This window comes from Lutra lutra, chromosome X (genome assembly GCF_902655055.1).
Source record: "Lutra lutra chromosome X, mLutLut1.2, whole genome shotgun sequence".
Classification (NCBI taxonomy): domain Eukaryota; kingdom Metazoa; phylum Chordata; class Mammalia; order Carnivora; family Mustelidae; genus Lutra; species Lutra lutra.
The window spans coordinates 73,987,040-74,012,010 of record NC_062296.1 but is presented as its reverse complement, the minus strand read 5'-3'; the positions used below and the strand labels follow the sequence as shown (position 1 = coordinate 74,012,010).

General features: G+C 44.0%; 1 protein-coding gene and 1 pseudogene across 2 annotated transcripts in view; both read left to right on the top strand.

Moving 5' to 3' along the window:
- LOC125092352 (melanoma-associated antigen B4-like) overlaps window positions 1–16,892 on the top strand; it is a 29,362-nt gene extending 12,470 nt beyond the window's left edge. Inside the window, exons 1-2 of one of the 2 annotated variants that reach the window (XM_047716768.1) lie at window positions 13,896–13,926; window positions 15,165–16,892. In XM_047716768.1, the coding sequence (XP_047572724.1) occupies window positions 15,222–16,256 (1,035 nt within the window). In that variant the 5' untranslated portion in view covers window positions 13,896–13,926; window positions 15,165–15,221 and the 3' untranslated portion in view covers window positions 16,257–16,892. Of the gene's footprint in view, window positions 1–13,895; window positions 13,927–15,164 lie in introns of those variants that run through there. The other variant, XM_047716769.1, reaches the window with a different exon arrangement.
- LOC125091532 (melanoma-associated antigen B4-like) lies at window positions 9,726–10,436 on the top strand (annotated as a pseudogene).
- Window positions 16,893–24,971: the final 8,079 nt, after the last annotated feature.

Here is a 24,971-nt window from a genome sequence, read left to right as displayed (position 1 = left end):
CTTGTTTGTCATTTGGCAAACTCCAGGCAAGGTCTACTTTTCTACTGGTGGTTGAATGAATGAGAGTCAGAGGGTTTGGAAAGAAGGGCAGCTGAGAGGAAGGTGCTTTTGGCGGCCTTGAAATGTGTTTTAGGAGCTTTGTGTTGCATCCACTAAGGAAGTCGACCTTATGTCAACCATTGGGTGAAGTAATTGAATGGGGAACTATTACTTAGCATTTCTTACTAAGCACTGTTTTGTCGGATAGAGTTTTCTTTGTTCTAGAGCACTGCATAGTTCCTGACATCCCCGGATTAAAAATTAAATCTCTTCGTAGTGAGTTGAAACTCCAGGGCACAAATTAGAGTAAGAACTGGCATCCTTTAAAGTGCAATCCTGGGGGGCACCTGGGTGGCTCAGTGGGTTAAGCCACTGCCTTCGGCTCAGGTCATGATCCCAGGTCCTGGGTTCGAGCCCCGCATCGGGCTTTCTGCTCAGCAGAGAGCCTGCTTCCTCCTCTCTCTCTGCCTGCCTCTCTGCTTACTTGTGATTTCTCTCTGTCAAATAAATAAAATCTTTAAAAAAAAAAAAAGTGCAATCCTGGCCAGGCAATGTGCCACGCACTTTTAAAAAAATTTTTTTTAAATTTTTAATTTTTTTAAAGATTTTATTTACTTATTTGACAGACAAGTAGGCAGAGAGGCAGTCAGAGACAGAGAGAGGAGGAAGCAGGCTCCCCACCAAGCAGAGAGCCTGATGCAGGGCTCGATCCAAGGACCCTGGGATCATGACCCGAGCTGAAGGCAGAGGCCCTAACCCACTGAGCCACACAGGTGCCCCTATTTTTTATTTTTTTATTAACATATAATTTATTATTAGCCCCAGGGGTATAGGCCTGTGAATCACCAGGTTTACACACTTCACAGCACTCACCATAGCACTTACCTTCCCCAATGTCCATAACCCAACCACCCTCTCCCTTACCCCTCCCCCCAGCAACCCTTACTTTTATTGCATTATGGACACTCTACCAGTCCCCAGGACAGAGTCCATCAAACCCACTTCACAGATGAAAAGACAGCCTCACAGAGTTTGGTGTTGTGCCCCATTTCTCATAGCTGCTAAGTGGCAGGTTTGGAACCAGACCCCTGGCCTGAATTAGTATGAAGTCCACACTTCTCTACTCCTCCCAGCCTGAGGCTGAATTCACGTTCCTTATTTCCCCTTTCTTCTCACTACTACAAAATTTTCTCAGGTACTAAAAGGGATTCTGTGCCCAAGACACTGGATTAAAATACATAACCAGAGCAATTACCATATCAAAATAATTGAGAAGTGTGAATAAAGAAGAGAAAGAGATAATATTCAGTGACAATAGGATCATCTATATATACAAAGTCAGAAAACCTCAGATGATCAGGGCTCACAAAATCATTTTGGATAGTCCCTTCCATAAAGGAGGTTACACCTATTCAAACAGAAGTTACATAAAAAGCCAAGTCTGTAGCTAAAGAGAAGAAACAGATTAAAGTATTTTTTTGTCCTTTGACAGCACATGTGTTCTGGGGTCTCTGCCTTGTGTTACAGCTCCCCTATCTCACATCACTCCTGGGACAGGGACCCAGTCTCTGAAGGGTTTGCAATAGGGATAATGGTCAAGAGTTTGCAGAGACATGGCCTTTCCCAGGAAGCCTTCAGTCAAGAAGAGGAGCCATAATGAAGATCTCTTTATAGTAGGACTGGGGAGAGCAACATGCCAGGCAATGTTGTCAGTCTGGGCATCCCCTCCTCTTATTCTTCAGGATTCTCGGGGACAGGTGAGTCCTGCCTTAGGAGGAGCCCAGGTCCCTAGAGGGAGGACTTACAGTCTCTGACACATGCGAAGGTGAGGACTTGGAATGAGGAGTGAAGACAGCAGCCACCCAGAACACTGTGGCCCATAGGCTCCTGACCCTGCCTCTCAGCCCTCAGAGTCCCCAAACAGCCTTGGAAGGACGTGGCTGAAGCTGACTTCCACTTAACTGGTCAAAAAGGTGACGATCTTGGTCTGAGGTTGATTGACTCAGGTCAGTAGAGGTAGTGCTCAAGTGTGCTCAGGAACCACCAGACCTACCTTGGTGGGCACTCACAGACTCCATCCAACTGCCATGAGAGCTTCTGGCAGAAATGTCAGGCAGAGCTGGCCTCATATCCTCATATCCTTGGGGGTAATAGAAATATGGGGAGGTTCCAGGTCAGCAGAGAGAGGAGTCTTGGGGTTTCACATAAGTCAGATTTAGGATACTGAGTTCAAACCCTGAGTGGGATTCACCATCATAGGGCCTCAGACTGCCTGCCACAGCTGTCACCTGTGGGAGATCTTGGCAGGTGTGGCCAGATAAGGCAGCTCTCACCTCTTCCTCTTAGATCTCAGGGAAGGGAAGTGTAAGTGTTTCTCTGGGGAGATATCCTCAGACCAAGAAAGAAGGGAACGTCAGGCCCTTCCAAGAGTCAAATCAAGGAAACTAAGTGCGGACCAAGGGGACAACCTGCCCCTGAATAGATGGGAAAAGTAAAGTCTGGCCCTGCCCTTGCATTCAAGACTGAAAGCCCCAGGGGCAGGGTATGAGACTGAGTGCCCCCAGCATCACTTGTTTGAAAAAACTGACCTCATCCTATAGAGCAATTTTAGGTTCACAGCAGAACTGAGCAGAAAGTACAGAGAGTTCCCATGTACCCTCTTCCCATGCACACACAGCCTCCCCTACTCTCAGCATCCTGCCTCAGAGAAGCCCATGTGCTAGAGTCTCTCAACTTCCAGCCACAGGTCATAAAGCTCATAGTTACATTAGGTTGATTATTGATGTTGTTACATTCTGTCCGGTTTGACAAGCCTTTGATGACATGTATCCCATGTTACAGAGTACATAGTAATTTCACTGCTCTAAAATCCTCTATGGTCTGGGGCGCCTGGGTGGCTCAGTGGGTTAAAGTCTCTGCCTTCGGCGCAGGTCGTGATCCCAGGGTCCTGGGATTGAACCCCGCATTGGGCTCTCTGCTCAGTGGGGAGCCTGCTTCCTCCTCTCTCTCTGCCTGCCTCTCTGCCTGCCTCTCTGCCTACCTCTTTGCCTACTTGTGATCTCTGTCAAATAAATAATTAAAAAAATAAAATAAAATCCTCTGTGGTCTGCCTGTTTATCCCTCCCTCCCCCACTGATCTTTGTACTTTTTCTGTAGTTTTTACCTTTTCCAGACTGTCAGAGAGTTGGAATCATACAATATATAGCCCTTTTCAGATTGGCTTATTACACTTAGTAATACATATCTAAGGTTCTTCCATGCCTTTCCATGGCTTGATAAGCTCATTTCTTTTTGGCACTGAACAATACAGGCATGCCTCTGACATACTGTGGGTTTGGTTCCAGACCACAGCAGTGAAGTGAATATCACAATATAGTTTAAGTCAGAGGAATTTTTATTTTTTTGGTTTCCCAGTGCATATAAAATTATGTTTATACTCTACTATGGTCTAGTAAGTGTGCTATAGTATTGTTCCTTAAAAAACTATGTGCATACTTTAATTTTTTAGGAGACAAAGAGAGGAGGGGGCACAAAGGGAGAGAGAGAATCACAAGCAGGCTCCATGCCCAGTGTAGAGCCCAACGTGGGGCTGAATCTCACAACACTGAGATCATGCCCTGAGCCGAAATCAAGAGTCAGACGGTTAACTGACTGACCCACCCAGGTGCCCCATACATACCTTAATTAAAAAATCCTTTATTGCTAAAACATGCTAGTCATCCTCTGAGTTTTGAGCGAATCATAATCTTTTTGCTGGTGGAGTGTCTTACCTCGATGGTGATGGCTGCCCACTGATCAGGGTGGAGTTGCTGAAGGTTGGGGTGGTTGTGGCAATTTCTTAAAGTAAGACCACACTGAAGTTTGCCGCAGTGATTGACTCTTCCTCTCACAAATTATTTATTTGTGGCATGCGATGCTGTTTGATAGTTTTCACCTATAGTAGAGCTTCCTTCAAGTTGGAGTCAATCCTCTCAAACTCTGTTGCAGCTGAATCAGCTAGGTTTATGTAATATTCTAAACCCTTGGTTGTCATTCCAACTACCTTTAAAGCATTTTCACTGAGAGCAGTGTTTATCATAAGAAACTATTTTTTAAATGAAATTTTTTAAGGTTTTATTTATTTATTTGATAGAGAGGGAACATAAGCAGGAGGATCAGCAGGCAGAGGGAGAGGGAGCAGGCTCCCTGCTGAGCAAGGAGCCCGATGTGGGGCTCGATCCCAGGACCCCAGGATCATGACTTGAGCTGAAGGCAGATGCTTAACTGAGTGAGCCACCCAGGTGCCCCAGGAAATTTTTTTTTTTTTTTTTTTTTTTGCCTATCCATTGGAAGCAACTCTTGATCCATTAAAGTTTGATCATGAGATTGCAATGATGCAGTCCCATCTTCAGGCTCCATTCGAAATTCTAGTTCTCTTGCTCTCTCCGCCACATCTACCATTGCTTCCTCCCTGAAGGCTTAAATCTCTCAGTCACCAATGAGGGTTGGCATCAACTCCTTTCAAGCTTGTATTCATACTGATATTTTGATCTCCTCCCATGAATCATAAATGTTGTTCATGACATTTAGAATGGTGAATCCTTTCGAGAAGATTTCCAATTGACTTTGCCCAGATCCATCCAAGAAATCACTATCTATAGCAGCTATACCCTTCAAAATATATTTCTTAAGCAATAAGAATTGAAAGTCAAAATGACTCCTTGATTTATGGGCTGCCAAATGGATGTTGTGTCAACAGCCATGAAAACAACTCTCATCTCATTGTCTGTCTCCAGCAGAGCTCTTGGGCGACCAGGCACATTGTCAGTGAGTGGTCATATTTTGAGAGGAATCTTTTCTTTGGGCACGTCTCAAGAGTAGGCTTAAAATATTCAGAAAACCATGTTGTAAACGGACGTCCTGTCATACAAGCTTATGTTGTTCCTTCTATAGGCAGAGGCAGAGTAGATTTAGCATCATTCTTAAGGGCCTTAGGATTGGGCGGATAGGAAAGGAGCGCTGGCATCAACTTCCAGGCACCAGCTGCATTAGCCCCTCACAAGAGAGTTGGACTATCCTTTGAAGCTTTGAAGCCAGGCATTGACTTCTCTTTTCTACCTACAGAAGCCCAAGATGGCATCTTCTTCCAGTATAAAGCTGTTTTGTCTACACTGAAAATACAGTTGAGTGCAGCCCCCTTCCTCAGTGATCCTGGCTGGATCTTCTGGAGAACTTTCTGCAGCTTCTTCGTCAGCATCCACTGCTTCACTGTACATGAGGATGTTATAGAAACAAATTTTTCCCTAAATTTCATGAACCAACTTCTGCTGGTTTCAAACTTTTCTTATGTAGCTTCCTTGCCTCTCTCAGCCTTCACAGAATTGACAGTCAGGGCCTTGCTCTGGATTAGCCTTTGGCCTAAGGGAATGTTATAGCTGGTTTCATCTTCTGTCCAGACCACTAATACTTTCTCCGTATCAGCAAGAAGGCTGTTTCGCTTTCTTATCATTAGGATGTTCACTGAAGGAGCACTTTCAATTTCCTTCAAGAAATCTTCCTTTGCATTCACAACCTGGATAACTATTTGGTGCAAGAGGCCCAGTTTTTAGCCTTCTTGGCTTTGGACATGACTTTCTTACTAAGCTTAATCATTTCTAGCTTCTGTTCAGGTAGCCAACATATAGTACATCATTAGTATTTGATGCAGCGTTCAATGATTCAGTAGTTGTGTATAACACTCAGTGCTCATTACCACAAAACAAACACCTTAATACCAACCACCCTGTTACCCCCTCCCCCTTCCCTCCCCTTTGAAACCCTCAGTTTGTTTCCCAGGGTCCATAGTCTCCCATGGTTCATCTCCCTCCCTGATTTCTCCCCGCTCAGATTTCCCTCCTTCCCCTATGGTCCTCCATGCTATTCCTTCTGTTCCACATATGAGTGAAACCATATGATTATTGTTTCTCTCTGCTTAAGTTATTTCACTCAGCATAATCCCCTCCAGTTCCATCCATGTCGATACAAATGGTGGGTGTTCATCCTTTCTGATGGCTGAGGAATATTCCTTGTAAATATGGACCACAGCTTCTTTATCCATTCATCTGTTAAAGGACATCTCAGCTCCTTCCACAGTTTGGCAACCATGGCCATTGCTGCTATGAACAGTAGGGTGGATGTGCCTCTTCTTTTCACTACCTCTGTATCTTTGGGGTAAATACCCAGTAGTGCAATTGCTGGGTCATAGGGTAGCTCTATTTTTAACTTCTTGAGGAACCTCCATACCGTTTTCCAGAGTGGCTGTACCCCAGCATGCATTTCTACCAACAGTGTAAGAGGGTTCCCCTTTCTCCACATTCTCACCAACATTTATTGTTTCATGTTTTGTTAATTTTTGCCATTCTGACTGGTATAAGGTAGTATCTCATAGTGGTTTTGATTTGTATTTCCCTTATGGCTAGTGATAATGAGCTTTTGATTTAAAGTGAGAGATGTAGGACTCTTCCTATCACTCGAACATATACAGGCCACTGCAGGGTTATTAACTGGCCTCATTTCAACATTTTTTGTACCTCAGGGAACAGGGAGGCCTAAGGAGTGGGAAAGAGATGGGGAACGGCTGGTCAGTGGAGCAGTCAGAACACACACAGCATTTATCAACTAAGTTCACCATCTTACATGGGTGCAATTTGCGGTGCCCCAGAACAATTACCATAGTAACATCAGAGATCTCAGGTCACAGATCATCATAACAAGTATAATAACGATGCAAATTTTGAAATATTGTGAGAATTACCCAAATGTGACACAGAGACACAAAGTGGGCACACGCTTTTGGAAAAAATGGTACCAAGAGGCTTTCTTGGTGCAGGGCTGCCACAAACCTTCAATTTGTAATAAGTGCAGTATGTGTGAAGTGCAGTAAGGCGAATCACGTAAAATAAGGTAAGGCTGTAGTCCATTGCCGGGTTGTCATGGTTTATTTATCTATGTACCTGCCGAAGGACATCTTGGTGGCTTTTAAGTTTTGGCAACTATGAATAAAGTTGCTATAAACCTCCATGTGAAGGTTTTTTTTGAGGATATCAGTTTTCAACTCATTTGGATAAATACCAAGCAGCATGATTGCTAGATAGTATAGTATGTTTAGTCGGTTTTTTTTTTTAAGATTTATTTATTTATTTGACAAAGAGAGAGAGAGAAATCACAAGTAGGCAGAGAGGCAGGCGGGGTGGGGGCGGGGAAGAAGGCTCCCTGCTGATCAGAGAGCCCGATGCGGGGCTCGATCCCAGGACCCCAGGATCATGACCTGAGCTGAAGGCAGAGGCCCAACCCACTGAGCCACTCAGGCGCCCCTAGTTGGGTTTTTTTTTTAAACCACTTTATTGAGGTATGATTGACAAACAGCTGTATATAGTTGATGCATACAAACTGATGAGTTTGTAGATAAGTATGCACCCATGGAACTGTCACCACAATTTATGTTATGAAAATATCCACCACCTCCAAAAGTTTCCCCCACCTTATTTATTTATGTGTTAGAAGAACACTCCCTATAAGATCTACCCTCTTAGCAGGATGTTAAGTATACAATATAGGATTGTTAATTATAGGCTCTATGCTGCCCAGTAGACCTCTAGGATTTATTTATCTAGTATAACTAAAACTTTGTAACCTTTAATTAATACCCCTCTATTTCCCCCTCCTCCTAACTCCAGCAACCACCATTCCACTCTCTGCTGCTGTGAGTCTGACTAAGTGGTACCATGCAGTATGTGTCCTCCTGTGTCAGTTGTATTTCACTTAGCATAATGTCCTCTATATTGTTGCAACTGGCAAGGTTTCCTCCTTTTTAGGGGTGAATAATATTCCATTGTGTATATGTTTCACCCTTTCTTTACCCATTTCTCCATCAATAAACATTTAAGCTGCTTAGCTATATGTCTTAGCTATTGTGATTAACACACTGCAATGAACACGGGAGTGCAGGTATTTCTTCAAAATCCTGATTTCAATTCCTTTAGATATATACCCAGAAGTAGGATTGCTGGATCATAGGATAATTCTATTTTTGATTTTTTGAGGAACCTCCATACTGTTTTCCAAGTGGCTGTACTAATTTACATTCCCGTCAACAGTGTAGAATATGTTTATTGTAACAAGAAATTTCCAAACTGTTTTTGCAAAGTGACTGTACCATTTTGCATCCCTACCAGCAATGAATGAGAGTTCCTATTGCTCTGCATCCTCACCAGCATTTGCCGTTGTCAGTGCTTTGAATTTTGGTCTTTCTAGAAGGCATGCAGTGGCTTTTCATTTTTATTTTAATTTGCAAATGTTTAGTGATGTATGATGCTTAGCATCTTTTCATATGCCCATTTGCCAACTATATATCCTTCTTGGTGAGGTATCTGTTCATATATTTTGCTCATTTTTTTTTTTGATTGGGTTGTTGGTTTCCTTCTTGTTAACTTTTAAGTGTTCTTTGTTTATTTTGGCTAACAGCCTTCATCAGATACGTCCTTTGCAAACATTTTCTCCCAGTCTGTGACTTATCTTCTTATTCTTTTGATGATTTTTTGCAGGGCAGAAGCTTTAATTCTAATGACGTCTAGCTTATCAAGTATTTCTTTCATGGATCCCCATCACTTTTTATATCACATCTAGAGGAGGTGATATTCTTGGCCTGAGGATCTAGTCACCAGTCAGCAGAAGGTGGGGCAGGCACCACAACCCTGTGTAGTGTCCAAATGAGGACCCTAAATGGATACTTAGGACTTAGCAAGCCTGATACAGAGAGGTCCCCACAGACCTATAAGCACTGAATACCTCTTGGTAAGGGTGGTGGGCTAAGGTGCCTTACTCACTTCTTTCTCATGGGTCCCAGGGAGCCTTATGGTATCAATTTTAGCATAGCAGAGACAAAGGGTTCGAAGCCTTGTCAAAAGTTATTATGGGGGCATCTGGGTGGCTCAGCCATTAAGCATCTGCATTCTGCTCAGGTCATGATCTCAGGGTGCTGGGATCGAGCCCTAGGTCGGGCTCTCTGCACAGCAGGGAGGCTGCTTTTCTCTCTTTTCCACTTCCCCTGCTTGTGTTCTCTCTCTCTCTCTCTGTCTCTCTCTCTATCAAATAAATAGATAAAATCTTTAAAAAAGTTATTATGATAATTTGGAAGGTAAACATAGAGGACCCCTTGCCACATTAGACAACATGTGGCCTCACTGCTAGCCATGCATCACACTAGTCAGTAAAAGGCAGGGCTAGTGGGCTATAGCCTAAGGCTCACTCTGTCTCCAGTAGCTTCTCAGAGCAGGCTCACTGGGAGAACAAGGGCCTTGTAGGTTCCTAGGGAGTATCCTCAAGAAAACCTGCAGAGGTTAAAGCCAAGGTGGAATGTTCCTGCTGTAGGTTTACACACCATCCCATTGTCCCTCCTCCAGGCGCCCTTATTACCCACTGTCCAGCCTGCAGTTCACGACCATGGAGTCATCATTCCTCAGTATCTGAAGAGTAAACTCAACAACATGAGAAATGCCACTAGGCCTGAGGTAAGACCCAGGATCTCGAGGGGGCTTAGGCCACTGCAGCAGAGTCCCCCCTCTCCTCCTCTGTTTTGGGGCTATTCCATCAGATTGCCTTATTGCTGGCATTGCTAAGAGCCTCAGAGAGCCCCACCCACTATCACTACTTCTGTAGCTATTTCATGCATGGGGTCTGAACAAGGTGTCAGGAGCCAGGATGAGAAAGTGCAAGTTGCTCTGAAGTCCCAACCCCCACTGAGAGCTCACCAAAACATACCCTAACCAGGGTGATGAGCATGTCAGCACACTTCTTGCTGGAGAAGCGTGCAGTGAAGGCGGCCGTTACGCAGGCAGCACTTCTGACAGGTGGTCAACAAAAGGTACAGGGAGCACTTGCCTGAGATCCTCAGGAGGATCTCTGAGCACATGGAGCTGGTCTTTGGCCTGGAATTAAGGGAAGTCAAGCCCTGAAGTCACTCCAATACCCTGGTCAGCAGCCTAGACCTCACCACGGATGGCAGAGTGAGCAGTGCCTGGGGCTTTCCTAGGAATGGGCTTCTCATGCCTCTCCTGGGTGTGATCTTGAATGGCAACCACATCTCTGAGGAGTACGTCTGGGAGTTCTAAATGTGTTTGGGAATCTGTGTTGAGATGAGGCAGTTAATCTTTGGAGAGCCCAGGAAACTTATCACAGAAGATTTGGAGCAAGAAACATACCTGGAGTACCAGCAGGTGACCAACAGTGATCCTCCATGCTACGAGTTCCTGTGGGGCCTGAGAGCCCATGCCGAGACTGGCAAGATGAGAGTCCTGGAGTTTTTGCTAAGGCCGTGGCTTTCCCGCGCCATTATGAAGAGGTTCTGTGAGACGAGGAGAGAGCCTGAGGCAGAGCTGTAACCTCTATACCTCTGCACCTACCCAGTCCAGCCACTCTTCTCCTCCCTAGAGAGGGCTGAAGAAGATTCTTTGCTTTGTCATTAACCAAGGCAGTCAGTTGGCTAACTAGTGGAGGACCCAGGTGGGGTTCATAGAAACACAATGTGTAACATACTTGTGTTCCTATACAACATATAAATTGGAGATGTATCTTTTCTTCCTATTTTAAATGACTTTCCTTTCAATTAAAGGCTTATTTAACTTCAGAATCCAAGTTGATGAATGACATGGGTCATACATTTCTTGGAGAAACATTTCTTCAAGTTGAAAAATAAGAATCTTAGTATTTTGTAAAACCGATTGGAGCCCTTGAGTCATTTCTTGTCACTCAGAACAAGGTAATGTTTAATTTAATATTCTTTAATTGCCCAAATATTAATTTAGCACCTGCTCTTTGGAAGGCTCCTGACTAGTACTGGAGATGATAAGAAAAATAGGCCCAGCCCCTGCCTACAAAACTGTGGAGTCTAAGAGCAGCTCTCATATAATGTAGGTGGGGAGATACTCCCCAAGATAGAAAGGACTAGTAAAATTAGGGAGTAAAAAGGAGGGAAGGGGACTCCAGATGTATTCTAGTGTAAAATGCCCGAGGCAAGGCAGTTTGAGCCTTTGGGCAGCTGAAAGCCCTGCAATGGGAAGTAATTTTTTAAAAAAACTTATTTGTTTATCAGAGAGAGAGAGAGAGAGAGAGAACACAAACAGGGGGAGTAGCAGGCAGAAGGAGAAGCAGGCTCCCTGCTGAGCAAGGATCCCGATGCAGGACTGAATCTGGGGACCCTGGGATCATGACCTGAGCCAAAGGCAGACATTCCACTAACTGAGCGACACAGGCGCCCATAATTGGAAATAATTTTAAGTTAGCTGTATAGTAGGCTAAAGTGGCTGTGGCACTGGTGAGCCAGGTGGTGGGTCTCTGAGTTGAGAGATTTGAGTCTGGAATGGAAAACTACCTTTAACAGTTACTTTGGGATTGTGAGTAAATTGGAGAGTATCTCCACCCAGGGCATGGGTGGAACGTGTCCTATGGTTCTGTCCCCAGTGCAGGTGAACACCGAGCACAAACTAGGTGTTTTATGCGAGTCATCTCCAGGGACTTTCAGAGACATAAGGGTGGGACTGTTTTGAGGCTGGAAACTCAGAAGCCACTGGGCAGGTACTCTCTCCTGTAAGTTGGGGAATCAGAACCCATTTTATTAAAAGAGCATTCGAATTCAGTGTTACTGTTTTTGTTCTGTTTTGTTTTTTATTTGGCTTCTAATTCTGCAAACTAAGGGAGGTATAGATTTTAGATGATGGTGAAATTAATGAAGATGGGGTACTTTGGATTAAAAGGCAGCTGAGAGGAAAGATTTACTCTTTGACTCCAATTCTAGAAGATTTGAGTTGCATTCAGGTAGAAAAAACTCCCCCACGCTCAAAATATGATTTATGGGGGGGTGGTAATTTACTTTAGTGTTTCTGTAAGAAGCACTTTGGACTGATTTGGTGTTCCAGGTCTTAGAGTGGCATATATTCTCTGAGATCTTCTATATTAAAATGAATATTCCATCAGGGTGGGTGGTATCCTCTGGGGTCAAAATAATCATAACCATTGTAATAACAGGCATTGTGTAAAGTCTCAGTGCATTCCAGACATCTTTCCAGGAGCTTTATGTCCATTAACCATGGTCTACCAGGCCCTGCAAGACAGGATTTAACAAACCCACTTCTCAGATGTAGAGCCTGAGGCCCACAGAACTTGCTAATGCACCCAGTTCATAGAGCTAATAAGTGATAGAGCTAGGCATAGACACTTGTTCTGTCCAGACCTCACACTTTTCCATTCCTCCCAGCCGGAGGCTGACCATGGATCACTTAATTCACTTTCTTCTATCACTCCAGAATGTATCTCAAGAGATAAAAAGGAGGACTACATGACCAAAACATTGGATTGGCATACATAATAAGTGCAATAAGAATACCAAAATAAATATGAATAAAGGAGAGAATGAGACAGTGACAATATGATTATCTCCATGTATAAAATCAGCTATCCTCCAAAGATCAGGGGCTCACAAAATCATCTGGCTCCATCCTTCTCTGTAAAAAGTAAATCTTTTAGAGCTACCCTAAGTGAAGAGAAGAAATAGATCAGCTTTTTTTCTTTTCCTCAGACACCACACCTGTCTTGGGCTCCCTGATGTATGCTGCATTTTCCTAATCTTATATCACTCTTGGCACATGGACTCATTTTCGGCAAGACTTGCAGTAGAGAAACTGGTGGAGTGTTTGCAGGTACATGTTGTTTCCCAGGAAGCCTTTAATAAAGAGACAGGCCAAGATGAGGACCCCTGTGAATGAATACTGAGAAGACAACTACCCCAACATATTGGGGTCATCAAAAGACCTAAGGATGGTGACCTTAGCTCAGTAAAAGGAAGCCCATACTGTGAAAGATATGGTGAAGACCATGAGTGAGAAATGATGGAAGGACCCAGCCAGAAGAGCGAGGTCCTATAGCATCACATCCCTGCTGTCTGTTCTTGGAGGGACCCAAGGACCATGATCAGATGAGGCTCACCCTCATTTCCAACTTAGAATTCTCAGGAAAGGAGGACCTATAGGTAAGATGAGCAGCTACAGGAAAGCACAGAGAAGGTACAGGATCAGTCATCTATCAAGATGAAGACCCAAAAGCAGCACCCACAGCATAAAAGGAGACCCCGCAACTTCTCCACTGCTGTCGTGCCTGGAAAGTCCTGAGCAGAGATGTCAGACTGATTTCAGCCTGGAGAGTCTCAGGAAGGTGAGGGCCTCCGTTTAATGAAAGCTGCCTCAGTTTTGCAGAGGGAGGGACCTGGGCCCTAACAAGAATTCATGTGAAGGCTAAGAGTGTTACGAGAGGACCTCAAAGCAAAGGAGGCTAAATAGAATCCTGTACCATTCTTAGCCCTGGGGGACCCAGAAGAGCTCTAACCGAGGAGTCCGCTTATTCTGCCTGATGAGTCTCAAGGAAGGAATGGCCTTATCTAACAGGACGGGTCCCAGCTCTGTAGAGGAAGAAGTCTTGGCCATAGCTGGAGTCAAAGTGTGGATCCTCAATGCAAATGTATCTCCCCTTAAAGAAGAAGGCTCACAGAGTGTGTTCCCCCTCTCCCAGCCCCCAATCAGGTTTGTGTGGCCCAGAAAGGAGCAGCCAGGAAGGAGCGAGGGGGAGGCAGGACCAGAGATTCCCCTCTAGGGACTCAGGAGGGTGGGGGCCCGGGGGCTGGTGAGGCTGGGCCACCAGAGGGAGGAGCCGCAAACACTGGGGTCCCACAGAGCCCCGCCCCTGCTTATAGCCCTCGGAGACCCCGGTGTCCCCGCCCCCGGATGCGGATAACCCGACTTCCGTTCTGGGCGGGACCTCGACCACTAGGCGCGGCGTTTATTTCGGCGGTGGCTGGTTTCCCGGGACTGTTCTAAAGTTAAGGTGAGAACCCTGAGTGGGAACTGAAGAGGCTACTCCCCCACCACAAGGAAGTTTGGCCCCCTAACCTGCCCCTTTGGTCTGGCTCTGGGAGGTCCCAGCGGACTGGCCGGCCGAGCAATCCCGTTGTCCTCATTGCCACCCAGGCTGCTTCAGGGAGGCGAGGGCCTTTTTTCTAAAGAGGGATGCCCCACTCCTGCTGGCGGTCCTGGAATGTCCTGGAGTAATTCGGGCTGATGTAACCCCTCATTTTTGTCTAGGGGGTGATTCAGGTAGAGAAAGGCCTATATCTAAAGGAGGCAGCCCCATGGATCGAGCGAGAAGTTCTGACCCCACAGTAAAGGTAGAACTGTCAGTGCTGCTAAAGGCCCGTTTCCTCAGAATAGGGAGCTGGGCAGAACAGTACCTGGCTCTCGTATCAGGGAGTCCTCCAGTGAGGTACCCAGATGTGCAGCACAGTGACTTCTTTTCTAGCTACTCTGGGAGGTGAAACCTTTGCTTTAAGGCTGTAGACTCAGGTAAATGGAGGAATACCAAATTCTACCTGGAATCAAGTTCAAAGTCCTGAATGAGGTCTGAGGGAGCCACTGCCTCCAGAACAGTGGGGTTGAAGGGTCTCGCCCCTGCTGTTAGCAGGCATGGGCCCCAGTCAGCTCACTCTAGCTGTCAACTCAGGCGCTAGAAATGTGAGCACCTTTGTCTAAGGGTCATGGCCTCAGATTAGCAGAGGGCAGAGCCCCAGGAAGGGTTTGGAGTCAAGTTGAAGATCCTGAGTAAGGAAATGGGACACCACTTAATACCCAATTGAAAGAGTAGCCGAAGGCACCTGGGGGCTCAGTTGGTTAAGTGTCTGTCTTCCGCTCAGGTCTTCATCCCAGCGTTCTGGGATTGACCCCCAAATCAGGTTTCCTGCTGAGCGAAGAGTCTGCTTCTACTTCTCTCTCTCTGCCTTTTCCCCCAACTCATGTTCTCACTCTGCTCTCCCTCTCTCTCAAATAAATAAACTTTAAAAAAAAAATAAAAAGAAAGAGCAGCCCATGATCCCAACCCCGCTGTTAGTCCTGGGAGTCCTAGGATTACTGTGACTCCACTGGGTTCTCAGGACACCTGGCTGAATAAGAGCAACAGCATTGTTGGGTCCTAGAACCGTGCTCTCATGGAAATCTACAAAGGTGGCTCCTTAAAAGCCAAGGTGCTCTCTCCCTGCTGAGGTGCTCACACTCTCATCTTCTCTGCTCCAGGTGCCAGCATCTCCTGCCTTCCAGCTCACTCTTGTGCCTGCTGTCCCTGACCCAGTCATGCCTCGGGGCCAGAAGAGTAAGCTCCGTGCTCGTGAGAAACGCCGCCAGGCCCGAGGTGAGCCCCAGAGCCTTGAGGGTACTCAGGCCACTGCAGCAAATGTCGAAGAGTCCTCCGACTCTCCTGTTTCTGGGGATACTCTCCCAAGTTCCCCTGCTGCTGGCACTTCCCAGGAGCCTCGGGGATCCCCAGCCACTAGCTCTCCTACTGCAGGTGTTTCACGCCCAAGATCTAATGCAGGTGCCAAGAGCCAAGCTGAGAAAAAGAAAAATTCCTCTCAGGCCTCAACTTCCCCTGAGAGTGCTCGCAAAGATCTTCTAACCAGGAAGGTAGGGATGTTGATGCAGTTCCTGCTAGAAAAGTATACAATGAGGGCACCCATTTTGAAGTCAGACATGCTGAAGATCATCCACAAAAGGTACAAGGAGCACTTGCCCGAGATCCTCAGGAAAGCCTCTGAGCACATGGAGCTGGTCTTTGGCCTGGAATTAAAGGAGGTCAAGCCAGGCCGTCATTCCTATATCCTGGTCAGCAGCCTAGACCTCACCACCGATGGCAGTGTGAGCAGTGCCTGGGGCTTTCCTAAGAATGGGCTTCTCATGCCTCTTCTGAGTGTGATCTTCTTGAGTGGCAACCGAGCCTCTGAGGAGGATATCTGGGAATTCCTGAATATTTTGGGCATCTATGATGGCAGGAAGCATTTAGTCTTTGGGGACCCCAGGAAGCTCATCACCCAAGATTTGGTGCAGCAAAAGTATCTGGAGTACCGCCAGGTACCCGGTAGTGATCCTCCACGCTTCGAGTTCCTGTGGGGCCCGAGAGCCCACGCTGAGACCAGCAAGATGAGAGTCCTGGAGTTTTTGGCCAAGGTTCATGATACCGTCCCCAGCGCCTTCCCATTCCATTACGAAGAGGCTCTGCGAGATGAGGAAGAGCGAGCCCGAGCCAGAGCCACAGCTGCGGCTGCGGCTGCCTCTACTACCCAGGCCGATGCACGTTCCCAGGCGAAGTCCGGCCTCTCCTCTCCTCCCTAGGGAGGGCTGAGGCAGATTCTTTGCTTTGTAGTTGTTGAGAGCCACCAGCTTTTAAGTAGTGAGAGGCTAAGCTGGGGTTGGAGAGGCCATAATATATATCTTCTTTGTTTTCCTGTCGAATATTGGTAGCTTACAAATGTTCCTTTCAGGAAGAATGTTTAGATTTAGAATCCAAGTTTATAAATGACATAGATCACACATTGCTGTTTATCAGATTTAAGAGTAAGACTTTTGGTGTTGTATAATGAAGCTAGAAAATCCTTACATCTTCTTCGGGTTCTACAACAACATAATACGGCTTTGGGATGGAGATTTTTCTTAAGAGTTAGAGTTTTGGTGTTGTGTAATAAAGCTTGAAAATCTTTGCATCTTCTTTGGATTCCAGATTAACACAATATGGCTTTGGAATGGGGATTTTCTTAAGAGTAAGAGTTTTGGTGTTGTGTAATAAAACTTGAAAATCCTTGCTTCTTCTTTGGGTTCCAGAACAAGATAATATGGCTTGTAATGTGGATTTTTCTTGCAAATATGAAAGAACTAGCAAAAATATAGCTGTAGTTTTAAAATAGAAACAAAAAAATGTAGTTAAATATTGGTTTGTTCTATTCACTTTTGTCTTTCTCTTTGTAAAATTCAAGGATATATACCTGAATGTCCTTGACTTATTCAAGAATGCAGATAAAATTAAATAGTAATAAATTACATTCTTTGCTCCATGGTCCATTTATTCTTATCATTAATTGAGGATCTGGTCTTTGGAACGTTGTATGTTAGCAGTGATGATGCTAGGGATAAAGAAGACCCTGCACGTAGATTTTTAGAGTGTAAGAAAAGTTTTTATATAAGAATGATGGTGTGATGAACTCCAACATTTAAGACAAATTTGAAAAAAAAAACAATGAGAGGGGTGCCTGGGTGGCTCAGTGGGTTAGGGCCTCTGCCTTTGGCTCAGGTTGTGGTCCCAGGGTCCTGGGATGGAGCCCTTCAGCGGGAAGCCTGCTTCCTCCTCTCTCTCTGCCTGCCTCTCTGCCTACTTGTGATCTCTGTCTGTCAAATAAATAAATAAAATCTTAAAAAAAAAAAAGCAATGAGGAAGAGGGGCAAGTGAGAACAGTGATGTATAAATTCTCTGAAGCAGGACACTTGGGGGTTCTTCTCAGTGGCATAGCTGCATTTCAAGAAGATAGCACTGCAGTCTCTGACATCTCCTGAGTTAAAAAAAAATTCCCAAAGATGAGGGTAGTTTCTTCTGGTGTGAAAAAAAGCATAATAATAACTACCATTTATTAAAGACCCAGTATTTGCCAGTCACTGTGCCAGGTTCTTCACATACATTATATATGTTCCAACAGTCCTATAGGACAGGGCTTCTCCAACCTACTTGGCAGATGAAGAACTTGAAATATTCTCAAGTTCACATAGTTGGTGGAGTGGCAGAACCAGGGGTAAAGCCTGGTCTGATTCCTCTGGAGCCCACGCTGTTGCATTCCTCGCAGCCTGAGGCCAACCTTCTGTCTCTTAATTACTTTCTCTTCTCACTATTCCATGATGGCTTTGAGGCAATGAAAGAAGGACCCTGTGGCCGAAGTACTAAAAGCAGGTTTAAAGAAGGAAGGTGCAAATTAAAATCAAACACAGTTTGGGGGTTGTTCATGGGGTTCATTTTCCTAGGATCCTCCTGCCCCTCACCCCAGGGTCCCTTGAGAGCTGGCTCTGCCCTGGTCTCAGCACTTGTGTGGAGTCCCCAGTCCCGGCACTTTCCTGCATGACAGCTCCCTCCACTGGGACTTCCCCACTGGGCCTTTGTGTCCAAACTAGGATCTGACCTGCTGGCCAGCTCTCCTCTGTGTCCTCCTCTGGAGTCTGCACCTGATTCTGATGGAAGAGACAGCTGCTGTCCCCCGACCTCCCCTGACTCAGATCATTCCAACTCCCTACAGCTCCCATCTCTCCCCCAGGCCTCCCTCAGACTGCAACTGATGCTGACAGTGAGATTTGGACACCTCCTTATCTCCCCTATGTGCTTCCGCTTCACTCAAAGTGTATGTGTGTGTGTGTTTTGCCAAATCAGCTATTATGTAAACTCTGATTTGGCATGAGATCTACAGGGCCTTTGTTTATAACTCTGAGGCTGGAGAGGACTTTTTAAGGAAACAACCTGATATTTGCAGTAGGGTTTTGATGGAGTATCTTACTTGAATGTGGCCATGGAATCCACACACTGATGACTGAGGTTAACTAAGTGGTCAAGAACCAAAATCTCCCTCCTAGGTGGTAGATGAGGAAGGACCGAGGAAATCACTGTGTAAGTAAACGTTTACTGAGGGTGAATTTTTTTTTTTTTTTTGGTCATCAAATGCCCTCTTTCTCTTTTTTTTCTTTTTTTTTTTAATTTTTTAATTTATTTTCAGCGTAACAGTATTCGTTGTTTTTGCACCACACCCAGTACTCCATGCAATCCGTGCCCTCTCCAATACCCACCACCTGGTTCCCCCTACCTCCCACCCCCGCCCCTTCAAAACCCTCAGATTGTTTTTCAGAGTCCATAGTCTCTCATGGTTCACGTCCCCTTCCAATTTCCTGAGGGTGAATTTTTAAAACCCATCTTGGAGTCCTTAGCAGACATGCTGACTTTCAATAAAAAGGAAAAAGAATTCACCATTCTTCCAGGGAATCTTGTCTGTATCTGTCTCAGGGAAATGCTGTTTTCACAGTATGCTTAATGGCACCTGTTCCTGTGTTCAGACAAGCTCAGTCACGAGTCATGTGGTGGTTAGTCATGATTTTGATCATGCATCAAAAGGTAGGAGAAAATTCTCAGCCTACTGAGATTATATAGGTTATTATAAATGGCTATGCCGAAGGATGCTATTGAGGGACAAGGGGTGAGCCCTCCCTGCTAAGATTTATAGGGAAGATTTACAGGGTGCTCTTAATTGAGCACCTACAATTTGGTAGGAGTGATTCCATTCCCAGTCCACTTATAGTTAGGAAGGGTCATTTGACTAACCCCTACCACGGATGTATGAGTAGAAGCATGTTTGTCCCCTCCAGGCCAAGGCACAAGACAGCTAGTATGATACTTCCATGCTCTCTCTTCTATTCAGCAGCAAACAGGGGGAGCCCATGTGATGATGGAGACAGCCTGGATCCCTGGTCACCTGACAGCAGTGAGTCTCTGCCAACCTCCATCAAGTTTTATGTACGGAAGAAAGTTCTTTTTTTTTTTTAACATTTTTTTTTTTTAGATTTTATTTATTTATTTGACAGAGAGAGATCACAAGCAGGCAGAGAGGCAGGCAGAGAGAGAGGGGAAAGCAGGCTCCCTGCTGAGCAGAGAGCCCGATGCGGGGCTGGATCCCAGGACCCTGAGATCATGACCTGAGCCGAAGGCAGCGGCTTAACCCACTGAGCCACCCAGGCGCCCCCGCACGGAAGAAAGTTCTTGCGTTAAGCCACTCAATTTTCAGGTTTTCTCTGTTGTATCAAGTAGCAGTAACTTTATCTGAGTAAAACACAACTGTTTTTTCTTTTCTTAGGCTCATTTAAACATTTGTCATGAGACCAAACTTCGTCATTAGACAAAGCTATTAGTGGTGTATATATTCTTGTTATACAAAGTTCTAACACAGGTCAATCATAGTCTGCCTCCCCTCCCCATAACATTTCTCCAAATTTCAACCCCATTTTCAAAAGTAACCACAACGAACAGTCTGCTGTGTGTCATTTTAAAGCTGATTTGAGGCTTTTTTGTGTATAGATGTACTGTAAAAATATAGAGTTTTTAGGCATACATAGGCAACAATATGCATATTGTTCTGTAACTTACTCTTATAACTTAAGTAAATACAGGATCTTTCCATGACAGCTCATATAAGACCTGCCTCACTTTCTAAAACTGGTATATCACTATTAGAAAAGGTCCCAGGCATCCCTCTCTCTGGTCCTGGCAACCGACAGCGTGAAGCAAAACCACCTTAGCCAGCCTGTAGATCTACAGGAACAAAGGGCTGCTGTGTTAAGATGCTGAGTTTTGCAGCTGTTCATCAAGCACAAGAAGGTTACTAATCAGTACATGTAAGGTTAGCGGTGGTTATAAGCCATTCATATTTGAATTTTTTTTTACCTTCTTTGTTTTCTATATTTTCTATACGTAGTACATATTATTCTTAAAAATACTATAGAAGGTTAAGAAAAACTTTAAAAGGCACAAGAAATTCTAATTATAGATGTTAGGGAAACCTTTAAAATGGGAAAAATAATTTATGAAGTAAGAGTTAAATGACAATTTCACCTATAAAATACAAAAAAAATTGCGTTACTCATAGACCGTTCTCTCTCAAGATGGCAGATTAACAAAGAGAAAATTTATATCAGAGGATAAAGTCCCAATAGTTCATGGCTTCCTGCATAGTTCATGGAGCATATTTATCTCATACCATCTAGAAAGGCAATATACAGTATGTAGGAGCATGGGGTTCTAGAGCTAGATAGCTGGTGTTTGAATACTAGCTCTACCATTTACTAGCTGTGTGATCTTAGATAAATTACTTAACCACTCTGTGCTGGTTTTCCTTCCTGTAAAATTGGGATGATAATTGCATCTCACTATTTTGAGGATTAAATGTAAGGCATTCAGTACAGAGCCCACAGATTCATATATATATATATATATATATATAAACTATTATTTTATTATCAAAGCATTGTGCTGAGTTTTCATTTTGTATGTTGAGGAGTTAATTAACCTTTACTACAGTGAGAATATGAACCCTATAGATAACCTGAACACTTAAAAACCAACATGTAGGAGTATAACCCCTGAGAAGTATCTGTCATATCTGGAGTCCCTAAAACACTATACAAGTATTCTCATTAATACTGTCAATAAAAATAATGACATAATGTTTACATACTAGCTGTGGTTATCAGAAAAATTTACTAACTTTAGTATTTCATTTGGTTCATTTCAGTTGGTTAAGTATCTGCCTTTGCCTCAGGTCAGGATCTCAGGGTCCTAGGATTGAGTCCTGCATTGGGCTCCCTGCTCAGTGGAGAGGCTGCTTCTCTCTTTCCCTCTGCCCCTCTCCCCCAGCTCATTCTCTCTCTCTCAAATAAACAAAATCTTTTTTTTTTAAAAAGATAAATGAGATGCATTCAATAGATAGATATTTTCTTTTCTGTCATTAATAAATAGTTAAGAAGAACTGAGGAACTTGGCTTTCACCGCATCTTGGACTAAGTAAGACTTAAGGAGAGTTTAGTATCCAAGGATACTTCTGAATGCGGTTTTTTAAATATATATATATATATATATAAATCTGAGAAGGTTTTGGTGATCTCTTTTGAGAGTAATACGGAAGAAGGACTGGAACACATTGGAGTGCTACATACTCAGAGCCTCGTTTTCATGGATATATTATATTTTAAGTGATTTTTAAACTTAATTTTTCCGGGGTGCCTGGGTGGCTTAGTGGGTTAAGCCGCTGCCTTCGGCTCAGGTCATGATCTCAGGGTCCTGAGATCGAGTCCCGTATTGGGCTCTCTGCTCAGCGGGGAGCCTGCTTCCCTCTTTCTCTGCCTGCCTCTCCGTCTACTTGTGATCTCTCTCTGTCAAATAAATAAATAGAATCTTTAAAAAAAAAAAAACTTAATTTTTCCAAGCTGGAACATTTTATTTATTTATTTATTTTTCTTTTTTATTTCTTTTCAGCATAACAGAATTCATTGTTTTTGCACCACACCCAGTGCTCCATGCAATACATGCCCTCCTTAATACCCACCACCTGGCTCCCCCAACCTCCCACCCCCCGACCCTTCAAAACCCTCAGGTATTTTATTTTTTTAAAGATTTTATTTATTTATTTGACAGAGATCACAAGTAGGCAGAGAGCAAGAGGAGGAAGCAGGCTCCCCTCTGAACAGAGAGCCCGATGCAGGGCTCGATCCCAGGACCCTGGGATCATGGCCTGAGCCAAAGGCAGAGGCTTTAACCCACTGAGCCACCCAGGTGACCCAAGTTGGAACATTTTAATTATTAGCCTCATAAGATGTTTCATTTTTATTTATACAAATATTTGGAATCTATGATTAGATGTGTGTATTTGAGTTAGTTGGACTTCCATTATTATGCATCAATGTACTTTTGGAATTTGGCGTTCTCCTTTTTCAAATCAAATGCATATATACCTGGCACAGCTTCCTACTTGACTCTACCATTGTGCCTTATGTAAAATGACATTTAGTTTGTTTCTCCTTGGTTAGAATAAATAAGATAAGTTGTATTTATGTCCTGAAATAATATGTGTTTTTTGCCTAGCCATATTGTAGGTTAAATAGGCTGTAGGATCTGGCCTAGGAATCTCATCATCCTTTGTTATTTCTTTCTAGTCAGGAAGGGGCAGCCAGAATTCTAAACAATCAACTTTAGAACTAAATACATAGGATAAAAGTTGTTTAGAAATTGAGATCTCTTGCACATAGGGAAAAGTATTAAGACTTCTCTTCTTGCAAAACAAATGGAAAACTCAGGCAAAGACAACCCAATCATGATTTGTATCATCTCAAGATTTCGAGTCAAACTACGAGTATAATATATTGTTATTGTGTATGTGTGTGTTGTGACATCAATTTCCAGTTCAAGTTAACTCTACTGACTTTATTAATCTGAAAAACACATTTGTTAGCCAAATCCAAAGACATTGCAGAATCTCTGTCAGACTATTATAACTGTAACCCCTAAATTGTTTAGACTTACTGGCTCAATAATTCCACATCTGAAAATCTGTGGAAAGTTCTCTTTTCTGGAACTCTAGAACAGAGTGGATGACACTGTTGTAACTGTTCTCTCCTCTGCCAAATGTGCTACTGTGTTGGCTTTTGTATTAGTCATGATAGGCTAGGCTATGTTAGAGGGTCCAATTAATCCTGAAATCTCAGTGTGATATAACAGAGGTATTATTTTTCGAGGACACTACATGTTCGGTGGGTATGGGGGAGAGAAGCCAATTAAGGGTTGTTCTGGGACTTGCCTACTCCCTGAGGCAGGGGAGAGTGGTCAGAAATTCTCTAAGGGGCTTTTCTCTGATTCAGGAAACCTATTACTTCTGTTCCTATTCCATCACCTAAAACTAGTCATATGTCTTTGATTAGCCTCAAGAGGGTCTGAAAAATGGAGCATTCCATGTGCTTAAGGAGAAATATGGAATTGGATTTGGTGAGCATAGCATTATCTCCACTAGAGCTTTCAAGACACCACCCCATCCTGGTTCTTTTTCTACCTCTCAGACTTTTATTCCTCCATCTTCTCCATGGACTTCTTCTCCATATCACCCTTTACACATTGGTGTTCCTCAAGTTACCATTTCCAGTCCACTATTTTTTCTTTCCGTAACTGTCCCCAGGTAATTTCATTTACTCTGTCAATTCTAACTACCAGTTATGTGATATGCTAACTTCCATATCTATTATCCCAAGCTCTGACCTACCCACAAAACTTTAAACATAGATCTATGATTGGTTCATAGATACCTCAAATTCAGTGTGGCAAAACCTAAGCTCATTGTTTTCTCCCAAAACTCCTCCACCTCCTCCTATAATCTTTGTCCCAGACAGTGGTAGCGCCAGATCTCCAAGTCTAGATTCCCCCCTATCATTCCTATTCCTTAACTGTATATGCCACCTTGGCTAGACTATGGTGTCCAGTTGTTTGGTCAAACATCGATCTAGATGTCACTGTAAAGGTATTTTTAAATTTTTTTTTAAAGATTTTACTTATTTATTTGACAGAGAGCTAGCAGAGGTAGGCAGAGCAACAGGCAGAGGGAGAGGGAGAAGTAGGCTTCCTGCCAAAAAGGGAGCCCAGTGTGGGGCTCGATCCTAGGACCCTGAGATCATGACCTGAGCTGAAGGCAGCCGCTTAACCGACTGATTCACCCAGGCACCCCGTGAAGGTATTTTTTAGCTATAACTAGTATTTAAATCTGCAGGCTCTAAGTGAGGCAGATTACCATCTATAGTGTGGTTGGGCCTCATCCAATCAGTTGAGGGCCCCAAATGCAAAGACTGTGGTCTCCCAGATGAATTCGGCTTTGAGATTAGAACACAAAAACCCTTTCTCAGTTTCCAGTGTGCCTGCCCTGCTCTGCAGATTGCAAACTCAAGACTGTAACATCTGAATTTCTAGCCCACTGGCTTGCTCTGTGGATTTCTGACTGGCCAGGAACAGAAATACATACATTCTACTGGCTTACTCTACTGTATATATATCCCTCCTATTGGTTCCGTTTCTTCAAGAACCCTGACTAATACACCACCATACACACCCCAGGCACTTAAAACCCAGTATGTCAAGAAGAACTTATGGGCTCTTCCTGAAACCTGGGGCCTTCAGGCCTCATTTCAGTCAATGTTCCTACTACCTACCCTGTTGCTAACATCAGAAACCTGGGCATCATTCCTCTTTATCACCCTCCCAAACTATAACCAAGAATCAAGCCCTGTTAATTCTATATTAAATATTAGTTACAACCTTCCAAATTCTCTCCCATTTCACTAAACTTACTCACCCTCATCCATCTTTGATTTCTTTGTCTTGTAACTACTGATCTCCCTGGATCTGCTTTCACGCATCCTTTCCAGTGCTTTCTTCTTCAAGCTTTATGACCTACATTACAGCACCACTTTTATGATGCAATTTCGAGCTTCTTTTGCATA